Below are 14,191 nucleotides of genomic sequence, written 5' to 3'. Positions count from 1 at the left end.
AGCCTCGCTGCCTCCTTGCAGTTAGATCTCAGACTGCTGTGCTAGCAATGAGGGAGGCTCCATGGGCGTGGGACCCTCTGGGCCAGGTGTGGGATCGAATCTCCTGGTGTGCCGTTTGCTAAGACCCTTGGTAAAGCGCAGTGTTAGGGTGGGAGTTACCAGATTTTCCAGGTGTTGTGTGTCTCAATTTCCTTTGGCTAGGAAAAGGAATTCCCTTCCCCCTTGCGCTTCCCAGGTGAGGTGATGCCTCGCCCTGCTTCAGCTCTCGCTGGTCGGGCTGTACCCATGGACCAGCGCCAACTGTCTGACACGCCCCAGTGAGATGAACCCGGTACCTCAGTTGAAAATGCAGAAATCATCTGTCTTCTGTGTTGCTCACACTGGGAGCTGGAGGCTGGAGCTCTTCCTATTTGGCCATCTTGGGCGCGCCAGGTGTCTGTTTTTTAATCAGGTTGTTCATTTTCTTATTTTTGAGTTTTTATAGTTCTTAGTATATTTTAGATAACAGTCCATTTTCCTCATATAGATCTTGTACATATTTTGTTAGAATTATACTTAAGTATTTCATTTTTGGAGGTGCGAATGTAAATGGCATTATCTTTTTAACTTAAAATCCTGCTTGTTCACTGCTGGTCTGTAGGAAGGCAATTGACTTCTGTATATCGGTCTTCTATCCTGTAGTCTTGCTGTTGGTTCCAGGAGGTTTTTTCTTTTCTTTTTTCCTTTTTTTGGTGAATTCTTTCAGATTTTCTACATAGACAATCTTATCATCTGCAAAGATAGTTTTATTTCTTCTTTCCCAATCTGTATACCTTTTATTTCCTTTTCTTGACTTACTGCATAAAGTAGGATTTTCAGTACAGTGTTGAAAAGAAAAGGTTGAGAGGGGACATCCTTGCCTTGTTCCTCATCTTAGCAGGAAAGCCTTGAGTTTCTGACCATTAAGTATGATGTTGGCTGTAGGTAATTGTAGATGTTCTTTATTAAGTTGAGGAAGCTCCCCCCACCCCATTCCTAGTGTACTGAGAGTTTTTATAATAAATGAGTATTGAGTTTTGTGTATCTATTGTGATTTTTCCTCGTTAGCCTATTGATGTGGATAAATTATATTAGCTGATTTTTCAAATATTGAACCAGCCTTGCATACTTGGTGTATATATCCCTCATTTATGTCATGGTATGTAATTCCTTTTTTTTTTTTATTTTGTGACAGAGTCTCGTGCTGTCACCCAGGCTGGAGTGCAGTGGCACCGTCTCCACTCACTGCATCCTCCATCTCCCAGTTTCAAGCAATTCTTGGGCCTCAGCCTCCTGAGTAGCTGGGATTACGGGTGTGCACCAACACACCCAGTTAATTTTTGTATTTTTAGTAGAGGTGGGGTTTTACCATGTTGGCCAGGCTGGTCTCAAACTCCTGACCTCAGGTGATCTACCCACCTCAGCCTCCCAAAGTGCTGGTATTACAGGCATGAGCCACCATACTTGGCCTGTTACTCTTTTTATACATGGATTAATTTGACTTGCTAGTATTTTGTTGAGAATTTTTTTTTCTTTAAGCCACATTTCTTTTAAAAAATCGTTTTTTTTTTTTTTTTTTTTTTTTTTTTTTTTTTTTTTTTTTGAGATGGAGTCTCGCTCTGTCGCCCAGGCTGGAGTGCAGTGGCCGGATCTCAGCTCACTGCAAGCTCCGCCTCCTGGGTTCACACCATTCTCCTGCCTCAGCCTCCCGAGTAGCTGGGACTACAGGCGCCCGCCACCTCACCCGGCTACTTTTTTGTATTTTTTAGTAGAGACGGGGTTTCACCGTGTTAGCCAGGATGGTCTCGATCTCCTGACCTCATGATCCGCCCGTCTCGGCCTCCCAAAGTGCTGGGATTACAGGCTTGAGCCACCGCGCCCGACCTAAAAAATCGTTTTTAAAAAGTGTTACATGTTATTTCAGAAAATTTGAACTGAGAAGTAAAAAAGAGAAAAGTACTTGTAATTCTACCATTCACAGATAACCACTCTCCAACATGTTGGTATTTATTTTGGTCTTTTATAATGAAAATAATAACGGTAACAATAGCAATAGTAAATACCATTATATTATTTCATTGAGTGGATCCCTGAAGTAACTAAGTGGTTAACTGAGGTAGAGATCTAATAGTGCCCTGTTAACAAAGTGGAGGTGATGACAGAAGTGAAGATACAAATGACTGCTTTTGCCTGGAGGCTTCTGAAGAAGATGAGAAAGATAGCTTAATGAAGAGTTTAAATGTTCACTTCAGTCAACTTTTTTCCTTTCATTCTCACCCCATTGTAAAACCTGCTCATATCAGGCTTCTAATTAGGTCGCTGAGGATGACATCACTGAGAATGTAGGTAGTGGAATGCTGTTCAGAGTTTATGTCTACTGTGTTTCTAGGCTGCGAATAATTTTCTAAGCCTGGTGGGTGGGCAGTTGTTTTATTCACAAATAGTGGCTATTGCACCGATACACAAAAGACACAAGAAATAGGAGATCTTCCCATCCATTGAAAAAAACCATGACCTCCTTATTGGTGAAGTATTTCCCTTGCCTGCCCTCATTGGAGTCTGGCCTAAGTTTGGAAGGAGCTCTCTTGGAGTACAATGTAGGAATAAATGCTGAAGGCTAAACAGATTCCTTAACTTTGAACTTCCCAACTTGAAGTTTCCATAGACACTGGCAAGTGGGGAGGACACTGTGCTGTGGGAGTGTGGACAGCTTGTAGCATCTGAAAAAGTTCCATTTCCTGCTTTTTTGTTTTTCTATTTTAGAATAATGGCCTTTCAAATGAGGAAGAGGGAAGTGAAAAATGGATTTTTGGGGGAGATATTTAGAGTCTTCAAACTATATTTCATGCAGTCTACAATTTTTAAAGTTATTTTTGGAGTAGTCTCCTTAACACCTTGCAGGAAATTTGGCTTGTAGGACTGTTACCAGAAAGGGGTCCTGATCCAGTCCCCAGAGAGGGTTCCTGGATCTTGCTCACAAAAGAATCCAGGGCAAGTCCATAGAGTGAAATGAAAGCAAGTTTATTAAGAAAGCAAAGGAATGAAAAAATGGCTACTCCATAGGCAGAGCAGCCCCAAGGGCTGCTGGTTGCCTATTTTTATGGTTATCTCTTAATCATATGCTAAGCAAGGGTTGGATTATTCATGCCTCCCCTTTTTAGACCATGTAGGGTAACTTCCTGACATTCCCATGGTTTTTGTAAACTGTCATGGTGCTGGTGGGACTGTAATGGTGAGGACCACCAGAGGCTACTCTCATCGCCATCCTGGTTTTAGTGGGATTTGGTCAGCTTCTTTACTGCAATCTGCTTTATCAGCAAGGTCTTTATGACCTGTATCTTGTGCCGACCTTTTATCTCATCCTAAGACTTAGAATGCCTAACCTTCTGGAAATGCAGCCTAGTAGGTCTCAGTCTTATTTTACCCAGCCCCTATTCAAAATGAAGTAGCTTTGGTTCAGACGCCTGTGACAGAACAAATGTTTCTGAAATATTCAGTGTAGATTTGGATGCTTCTCTTTTGAGTAGCTTCCTGCTCCTAACACTGACCATTATTCTCAGTTCATCTCAGCAATACTTTTGTGAAACAAATTTTTTTTCAATCTCTCTCTCTTTCTCTCTCTACCTCCGTCCCTCCCTTTGTTTCTCTTTACCTCCCTCCCTCCCTCCCTCCCCCCCTTCTCACTGTCTCTCCCTGTCCCTTCTTTCTCTCTTTCTCGATCTCCCTTCTTCTCTTTTTCTTCTTTCGACAGGGTCTTGTTTATAACTCACTGGAAATGATGAGTTGTAAAAGTACATTAGACTGGACCAGAGGAAAGTTTCTAAACCTAACTTTATTATCATACTTCTCTGTGGCTTTTTTCCCCCTTCACCTATAAAATTAGAAGGTTGAATTCAGATGTTCAATAGGTAGTTCTGACCATACAGTGGTCAAATTTTTCAAATTGCAGTGCTGTGTTATAATTTCATTAAAATGCTATGTTTAATCATATTGCACTTCACCCTAATGCAACTATAACAAAGATATATCAGCTTGATTGTAACTAATGCGCTAAAGGTTTTGATGTCTTAGGCTGGAAAATGCTTATGTGTTAATTAGAGAATGAGAGTGGGAAAAGGCATAAAGGTTTTATAGAGTGGATTATTTTTCCTTCAGTTTTCATTTGTGACCTGATCTGTATAAAATACAGTGTCATGCTGAAAACCCTATGTAATAAAGCTATGGGAAATAGAGAATTTTAAAATCCATGACTTATTTACCTGCTGCAGTCTGGTCCACACCTTTAGTAAGTGGGATGTCAGCTTCCTAACTCTGAACCACATGTGTATGTAAGGTCTAGTAAAATAGGTTGTGAGTCAGTTTTTATTAAGATATCCATTGTTAGTTACTTGTAGCCATTAAGAGAGTTTCTCAGGCATTCAGAAAAGTCCAACCCTTAGTGGAAATGTTTGGTTTCTGAGAGAAGGTCCTAGTTATTTAAGACTCAGTTTATTTCAGGAGTAGAGATCCGTTGATCAGTGATCACTGTAAAGCATAATAGTCCTAAAATACATATACTAAACATAAAAAGGAATTATATAAACACCAAATCACAGTTCTCAATCTGATACAGAATATGCGGGGACATTAAGAACATTTAATACACCTTCCCATTTTCTCCAGCACCAGGGAGAGCACCTGCAGAGAGTGTATGAGGGCTTATGACACTTAGTCACTTGATGTGTGAGCAGATACATGTCATACAGGCCTTATTTTGCACTGATGTCCTTAGCAGTGTTACAAAAGCTGCGTAAGGTATCAAGCTTCTTTCAATTTCTAAGAGGCTAAATAAAAATGACTTATTCTGCTACCCTCTCCTTTAGGCTTTCTCTTTCTCAGTCTCCTTTCTTAGGTTTTCCCAGTTTGACTTCCCTGCTGACAGGCTTTTACAGTGAACAGAGCACCAGACTGAGAACAAGAAGATTGGAGTCTTTCCCTCTTCTGCGGGTTTGCAACTATGTCCATTTCCTTATCTGTAAAAAGGAAGGAGTTCATTTAGATGACAACTATTTTCTCTTCTAGTTCTAAAATCCTCTATTGACTTTTCTTCTGCCTTTCTCCTTTCATCTACAGTTTACTTCTTCCCTGTTCCCTATCTCAGCTACACTCATAATATGCATAGTTGTTTTAAAATACTCATAAACTAAACATGGTTGTGAGGAAACATCAGTAAATGCAGGTAAAATTTGGAGTTTAGAAGTTCTCATTTTGATGATTTCTCACTTCATTAGCCTTTCTTATGCCCTAAGCATAAATATAGCTAGCAGTTGTATTTTCTTTGGTTTGCAGTTATTATAAAATAAAACAATAATATATTTGCACCCATCATAGTAAAAGTTTAAAAGCTTGATATTATCCAGTATTGGTAAGGGTGTACGGAAGTGCTGTACGTTGTGGTAGGAATGTAATCAATACATCTTTTTCAGAAGGCACCTTGGCAGTATGAAACAATATTTTTAGAGTATATGCCAATTTACTAAGTGGCTCTAAACGTCTTTAAAGAAACTTATATGCAGATATTAAGAGATATACCCAAGGATGTTTATTGCTGTGTTGTTTATAATAGCAAAAATTTGGAAATATCCTGTACTTCCATTAAGAGAGGAATGGTTAAATAGGAGAAATACACACACACACACAACCCTCCAGCTCCATATCATACAGATAGTAAAAATAATAGAACGAAGTTGATCTGTATGCACAAATATATCTTAAGTAGAAAAGACAACCATATTTTCACTATGATTCATTTATATAAAACCTACTTAATTATCTATATACATATATGTACATAACTATATAGAAAAATGGCTGGGAGGATACATACCAAACTGTTAACAGTAATTGGGGCAGAGAGGAAGAATTTCATGTTTTGTTTTGTTTTGTTTTGAGATGGAGACTTGCTCTGTCACCCAGGTTGGAGTGCAGTGGCACAATCTGGGCTCACTGCAACCTCTGCCTTCTAGGTTCAAGCAATTCTCCTGTCTCAGCCTCCCAAGTAGCTGGGATTACAGGCACCCGCCACCATGCCCAGGAATTTTTTTTTTTTTTTTGTATTTTTAGTAGAGACGAGGTTTCATCATGTTGGCCAGGCTGGTTTCAAGCTCCTGACCTCAGGTGATCCACCCGCCTTGGCCTCCCAAAGTGTTAGGATTACATGCATGAGCCACTGCGCCTGGCCTCATTTTTTACTATATATGCTCATCATATATATTACTGAAAATGAACAAAACAAAAAGGAAAAAAGGATAAGAAATTACTCCCTGAAGAATGAAAAAGGCAAAAAGATTAGCAGGAAATTTATCAAAGATATTAGGGGAACATTGTTTTTAGAATATTCCCAAAACTTCAGGATCAGATAGGATCCATGGTATGTATTTTAGCCAGGGCTGTGTAGTAATAACTCTGCCCTTTTGTTTCTTTGTGTGTTCAACTTATTCTTCTTATTTGCCTCTGTTCTACAGGTAACTCGGGACCAAATGAAGATGTTTATACAGCAGGAATTTAAGAAAGTTCAGAAAGTGATTGCCGATGAGGAGCAGAAGGCCCTTCATCTAGTGGACATCCAGGAGGCAATGGCCACAGCTCATGTGACTGAGATACTGGCAGACATCCAATCCCACATGGATAGGTTGATGACCCAGATGGCCCAAGCCAAGGAACAACTTGATACCTCTAATGAATCAGCTGAGCCAAAGGCAGAGGTAAAGGAAAAGCCCATAATGTTTAGTAGCAAGAGAAATAGGAGGAAACTGATGCCATATTTGTTAGACCCCATGTGGTCGCTGAACATGAATGAATTGAAATCTAGGTAGGGTGTAAGTGTTTCACATGGTGTATAAACCAGTATGGAAGAACTGACCACTAGTTTACCCAGTGGCTGGGCCTACCAAATTATTTATCCATCATTACTTTAAGGCGTATAGTCAGTGGGGGCAGATACTAATCACAATTAAGGAAGGAAGCCAAAAATTACAACCAGAGAAGAGGGCAAGCAACAGACCCCAAGTTGTGAAATGAGCCTTTAAAGTCATCATAGACCTGAGCTGAATGAGAACAAATCATGAAGTAGAGCATAAAGCAGGCCAGAATGAAAGATTTTAGACTTACTTTATACATAGTGAAAAGGTATCTCAAGCTGGTTGTTATATGGAGTCAGCTTCATAAATTGGAGGCATAACTACTGGATTAAGAATGGCATGTGCACTAGGTCATTGTAAGATTTAAAAAAAAAATACTACGAATGAAAGACATGAGGTAAATGTTGAATCACTATACAAATGTTAGTTGTCATATTCATTGTTTTATAACAGGAATAAAAGGGTCTTCAGCATTTTGCCAAACAACATATTTAGGCATTTTGAATCTACTTTGAAAAAAATTATTTAAGGTAGCCATTAAAAAAAAAAATGCTGGGCTCAGTGGCTCACACTTTAATCCCAACACTTTGGGAGGCTGGGATGGAAGGATTGCTTGAGTCCAGGAGTTTGAGACCAGCCTGGGCAACATAGTGAGACCCTGTGTCTACAAAATAAGAATTAGCAGACATGGTGTCACCTGCCTGTAGTCCCAGCTACTCAGGAGGCTGAGGTAGGAAGATTACTTGAGCCCCAGAGGTTGAGGCTGCAGTGAGTTGTGATTGTGCCATTCCACTCCACCCTGTGTGATGGAGTAAGATCCTGTCTCAAAAAAAAAAAAAATTATGTTTCAACCACTAGAGAGAGGCTACTATTAATCAGATTTCACAGCATTATGTTGACAATTCTAGTGAAAATAATGCCAGATAGGTTTAGGGTAGGTCCTTCTAGAAGAAAACCTAGGAGCATCCTGTGGACTTTCTAGAACTGTTGATTACTCAGCAAGCCCAGCCTTAACTGGAAGTCTTGCCTTGGCTCGAGAGAGCCTGGCCACAGAATAAACTGGCCAGTAGAAGAGCCAAAGTAAACCAGGAGGCAGGTATTTCCAAGCTATCCTGACAGAAAATGTAAGAAACCATTAAAAGGTGTCTGCTATACCTATCCAAGGCTTTTGATTAATTTTCATCAATGTGTGAAAAGAATAACTCTTCCTCTTTTCATTTTATTCTCCCCATAATTGAGAAATTATGTGCCTAAATAAGTTTCTAGATTGGCAAGAGAGCACTTTATATTCATCATTTCATTTAATCCTTATGTCAGCATTCATTAACTTCATTTTACAAATGGGATATTTGAGATGCAGAGAACTGCAGGGATACTAACCCAATGTCATTTAGTCAGTAGAAAATACAGCCACGGTTTAGATTTAAGTCTGTCCTATTTCAGTGCCTGTGCTTTCCCCCTACTATATGACATATGCTAAGCATCCCATCTGTATCTGTGGGAAAAATGAGAAGAATCCATGTTCTAGACAGCTTTGCATACCTTTACAATGTCCAGATGGTCAGTTTGTGTCTTAATAAACAAAAGATTCAACTAGAGTTAATTCAAGGGATCAACAGCATAACTCTGTCCACAATTCCCATCAAGTTCGACCCCTTCATTTATTCTGTTTGTTGATTAGGTTGTTATTTGAAAACAAAAGTTTAATTTTGGCTGGGCATGGTGGCTCATGCCTGTAATCCCAGCACTTTGGGAGGCCGAGGTGGGTGGATCACCTGAGGTCAGGAGTTTAAGCCTGCCCTGGCCAACATGGTGAAACCCTGTCTGTACTAAAACTGCAAAAATTAGCTGGGTGTGGTGGCGAGCCCTTGTAGTCCCAGCTACTTGGGAGGCTGAGGCCGAAGAATCACTTGAACCCAGGAGGCAGAGGTTGTAGTGAGCCTAGACTGTGGCCACTGCAGCCCAGCCTGGGAGACAGAGCGACACTACATCTCAAAAACAAACAAAAAAAAGTTTAATTTTGAGGTTTATTCTTCTCTTTTATTTTCATTTTAATCTATGAATTTAGTCCTTCTCTGACCTTCGCTGTCCTTTAAGCACCTCAATGGTACTATGCTTGTTAACTCTGATGAAATTACTCTTAAAGGGATGCAAGAGCTGACAAGGCTTAAGGACCAGGTTACAGACAAAATGAGCTATTAAAAATAGAGATAGCGTTCAGCCACTAGAGTAGAGTGTTTACAAAGAGCTGTTATTATTTAATAGCCTCTTGTTCCAGTTAATCTGGTAAGTTATTGGTGAGAGCAAATATCCAGTACCTGTCTTTCACTCATCAGAGGAATTATGTTATTTTTATGGTGTAGAATTTTTCAAAAATCACCTGCATTTTGAATTCAGCCAAAAGACCCCCCCCCAATATTTTATTATAAAAATTTTTAAACATACAGCACAGTTGAAAGGATTTTACAGATTATGCCTATGTACCTACCACCTAGATTCTCCTATTAACATTTTGCCATACTTGCTTCATTACATATCTAGTCATCTTTTCAACCTTCCACTCACCAATCTATTTTATTTTTGGCATATTTAAAGCAAATTGTACCTTCTGCTTCTGAGCATGATGGAGTAAACATATTCTGTTTTACTCCTTTCACTTATTACAGTAGAAATCTCTGGGCAAAAATACTGAAATCATCACCAAAAGACTCTTGCAGGTGGAGAAAAGATGGCATACTGATCAGGGACCTTGGGATTTGAGGGAATACAAGGCAGTGAATTCTCTGGGGTTTTCTTTACTTCCTGTATATCCTAGCCAGGTATCCTACAAACTGGAAACACTAATACACACAGACAAAAAAAAAAAAAAAAGGAAAAGAAAGAAAAAAACCAAGAAAGGCTTGCTTCGGGAGGCAAACATCATGAAAAAAGTGGCACTGCTCCTCAACCCCAATTGGCACTGCAGCAGTGGAGCCAGTGAGTGAAACTAACTCATTTTATATATGCCCTATGTTAATGAGGTATCTTTCTCTATGGAACCTGTGGGTGAAACTTTTGCTTCTACCTTTGGCCCTGCTCCTCTCAGTAATCAGTGGTACCCATCTCCCATGCATCTGTGGGTAGAACTCTGACTTCCAACCTACTCTGCAGTAATGGTACAGAGGAAGTAGTACCTCTTTGTTTTGGAGACTGTAGATAGAGCTCTAACTCCTCCCTCTCACCCCTGCATTAACTAGGCTATGCACTTCCCCAGCTGAATCAGTTATTGGAATTTTATCTTTCACTCCTGCCCTGTAGTAATGATTTGGTTTCCCTCCTCCTCCCCAACTAGCTCTGCGAAGAATGTAGAATGGAGTCCTATCATCTGAGTGGGACAGACAAGAATAGCACTGTAGAGGCTTTATAAACTTAAGGTGACATGTGAACCATAGTTCACAGAAAGGATCCAGGACATGCATTCTGAATCTAAACAGGTTGACTGCTAAAATAGAAGATTTAAATAGGAACTAGATTTTTATAATACAACTCATCGTGTCCAGGATACAGACCAAAGAACCAATAAAAATCTCAATTCTGTAAGGCCGAGGCAAGAGGATCGTTTGAACCCAGGAGGTCGAGGCTGCAGCCATCTGTGTTTACACCACTGTACTCCAGTATGGGTGACAGTGCAAGATCCTGTCTTAAAAAATAAAATAAAATGAAAATCCCAATTCTAAGGAGAAAACAGAATTGATGTATGCCAACTCTAAGATGGCATAGATGTTGGAATTATCAGACAAAGATTTTAAACCTGCTATTGTAAGAATGTTTCAGTGAGCAATTACAAGCACTCTGGAAATAAATGAAAACCTCAATAAAGGAATAAAAATATTAAAAAGTACCAAATTAAAATTTTGGAACTGAAAAATATAGTAACTGACACCAAAAATTCACTGGATGGGCTCAATGGCAAATTGAAGGAAAGATCTGGTGAATTTGAAGACAGATTGATACTGATCAAATCTAAACAACAACAACAAACATGGAAAAATAATCGAACTGAGCTTCAGGGACTTATAGGACAATAATGAAAGATACATGACACCAGTGTCAAGGGGGGAAAAAGGAATGTGGAGCTGAAAAAATAGTTTGAAGTAATAGTATCTTAAAATGTCTAAAATTTGGCTGAAAGACATAAGCCTACAGATTTAAGAAGCAGAGTGAACCAAAGCAAGATAAACTAAGAAATTCATACCCAGACACATCAGAGTCAAACTTCTGAAAACTAACGGCAAAGAAAAAAAATCTTGAAAGCAGAGTAGCTAAAGAGAAATGACACATTAGCTCTGCAGAACAGCAGTATGAATGAACATATGTCTCCATTTATAAGTCAGTTTTTACATGCTCTCAGAAATGGTTCATGGTTTTCATTTAAAAGTATTAATGGCTTTTATTAAATTTATTCCTAGTTATTTAATATTTTCAATACTATTGAAAATAGAATTGTTTTTAAATTTTATTTTTCAGCTTATGTTAGTATATAAAAAATTGTTTTTTATATATTAACCTTATATCTTGTAACCTTGTCAGATTCACCTATTAGTTATAATAGTGGCTTTATAGATTCTTTAGGATTTTCTGTATCAGCAATTATGTCATCTACAAATAGAGACAGTTTTACTTCTTTGTTTCTAATCTTTATGCTTTTTATTTCTTCGTCTTGTCTTATTGCCATGGCTACAACCTCCAGTGCAATGTCTAACATAAGTGGTAAAAGTGGACGTCCTTGCCTTGTTCGTAACCTTAGAAGGAAGGGATTCAGTATGTTACTATTAAGTATGATGTTTTTTGTAGATGCCTTTTATCAGATTGAGGAAGTGCCTTTCTGTTACTAATGTGCTGAGGGCTTTTATACAAACTGATGTTGACTTTTGTGAGATACGTCTTCTGTATCTCTTGAAATGATCATATGCATTTTTTTTCACTATTCTATTGTAATGGTTAATCATGTTGGTTAATTTTACAATATTAACCAACCTTGCATTTCTGAGATAAACTCCCATTTGGCCATGATGTATAATCTGGATTCAGTTTTCTTATATTTTGTTCAGGAGTTTTGTGTCTTTGTTCATAAGGGATATTGGTCTGTATATTTTTATAATGCCATTGTCAGGTTTGGGTATTAGGGTTATGTTGGCCTCATAAAACAAACTGAGAAGTAGTCTCTTCTCCTTTATTTTTTTTCTCACTCTTTGTGGAATTTACTTACATCATTTTATAAAACTCTTCACTAAAGCTAAGTATTAAAAAATGGTGTGTCTTTATTTATATGTCATGTGAGCATTTTTATCTTTTGTCCAGTTTGGTAAGGAGAGTAGTGAGTTGCAATAAGCTAATATTGGGAAAAGTATGTTCAGATGGATAAACCATTAAAAATGATACATGCATATGATAACTATTTATTTTAAACTTGAAACATATATTCGTACTTTTTTTAATTCCAAGGCAAGGCCTTTGAAAATATGGGTTTGCTAATTAGAGTTAAATGTCATGTTTCTGGCGTAAACCACACCCATTTTGCACCATTTATAAGGTCCAATTTCAGACTCTGTAGTGAGGGTGATACCATTCAAAGCAAGCTGAATGCAGAATCTTAGTTCTTGTAACTTATTGTTTCTAGTATTTTGCTTGTGTTTCACCTACACCAAAATTGACAACAATTTTTAAGTAATTCATCTTTATCAGTACTGTGGATGCATTCAACTTAGTTTTTATGTGAGCAAGTTATCTCTCTTGCATTCACTTTTTGTTATTTAATTAAATGTGACATCATTACAAGTTCATATAAACAGCCTTGTTTGATTCTTGGTGAACAACATTTCCATTGGTAGAGGTAGAAATGGGAGGTTGCACAAGAGTGCAGTCTGCCCAATCAAGAGCATTTGTGATATCTTAATTAGGGATTTGAGAGCAGTGCTTAATCTAACAAGTCATTTAAATTGAAGTTGGTATTTAATAGACTGTCACTTCTGATATTCTCTGAAACCAGAATTTGCTCATAATAGGAGAAGAAATTAATCTTAAACCTTACCCATATCTTGAGTAATTATTTACTATGAGCCTTGTGCTGTGTTCGGTGCAGTGAATACAGAAATGAGCAAAATACAAGCTTCTATTCTCAAGGAGTTGAAATCCAAAGAAGGAGGCACTGTTTGATGTTGTCATTGTCAGTTTTCTTCTCTAAGTACTAGTGTAGAGTGGCAAACCCTACAGATGTGGGGGAAAGGAGGATTAACTTATACAAGATGTTAGTGAAGAAGTTTCTGAGTAAGGCTTGATCTTAAAGGATAGATAGGAATTAGCTAGGTTTTTAGAATAGGGATGTACATTTCAGGTAGCAGGAACATCACATGCACATCTTTTACTAGCAAGATTAGCAATTCTCTCTGTGCCAGCCTATTCAAAACGGCCTTATAATTCATATGTGTGTGTATATTCTTGCTTTGTAACAGTGACCATTGTTTCTGAAAAGAAGCATACATCTATAAGCAGTAGAATTGGATGAACATATAGCAAAACTTTGTGTCCCATCTTTTCTGTCCTTCCCTACTCTCCCCTAGAAATGTTATTAATTAACAATTCAGGGAAAGTAAAAATAATGGCTGCCATTTGTTGAATGATTACAAGGTACTAGACACTTGCTTAGTTTTTATACAGATTTTCTCATTTATTTTAATCCATATGGTGACCCTTTGAGGTAAGAACTAGGATCTTTATGTGCAGATGGAGAAACTGAACCTTGGAGAAGTAAATTGCCAAAAGCTGCACTGTTGGGATTCATGAACCAGAATTTGAGACCATGTTTTTATATTATAACTGGGAAACCCTGTCTCTTAATCATTACACCAAAGTATGTGATCGTGAGGAGGACTTGCTCTAAATTGTGGGAGAAAGTTTAGATATTTTTTCCATAAAGTTCTCTTAGACAATTAGGGTTAAACATCCAAAAATCATAGAAAAATTTGTGTTGGGATTTAATTGTGTCATTCATAGTTATGTAACTCGTATTAAATTTAAATTATATAACTTTTTAATGGATATATTATAGTTCCCATGAGACATACCAGATGATAAAAATGCGAAGAAATTATCTACCATCCCTATACCCTCCCTCTACCCACTCGCCCTACTTCCCTCTAGTTGGAGTGTGGATGATTAACGCCCTTCCCACTATTGCAGATGCTTAACAGTCTGCCAAAAATGCCCTTCTTATTCAACCTCAAATGGCTAGTCTG

At 38.2% G+C, this 14,191-nt stretch overlaps 1 protein-coding gene across 1 annotated transcript in view; it reads left to right on the top strand.

Moving 5' to 3' along the window:
* TRIM44 (tripartite motif containing 44) overlaps window positions 1–14,191 on the top strand; it is a 134,097-nt gene that overhangs the window by 53,591 nt on the left and 66,315 nt on the right. The window contains exon 3 of the mRNA XM_050759447.1: window positions 6,522–6,761. Coding sequence (XP_050615404.1) covers window positions 6,522–6,761 — 240 coding nt within the window. The remainder of the gene's footprint in view (window positions 1–6,521; window positions 6,762–14,191) is intronic.

This window comes from Macaca thibetana, chromosome 14 (assembly GCF_024542745.1).
Source record: "Macaca thibetana thibetana isolate TM-01 chromosome 14, ASM2454274v1, whole genome shotgun sequence".
NCBI lineage: Eukaryota > Metazoa > Chordata > Mammalia > Primates > Cercopithecidae > Macaca > Macaca thibetana.
This window is presented reverse-complemented; position numbering and strand designations above follow the sequence as displayed.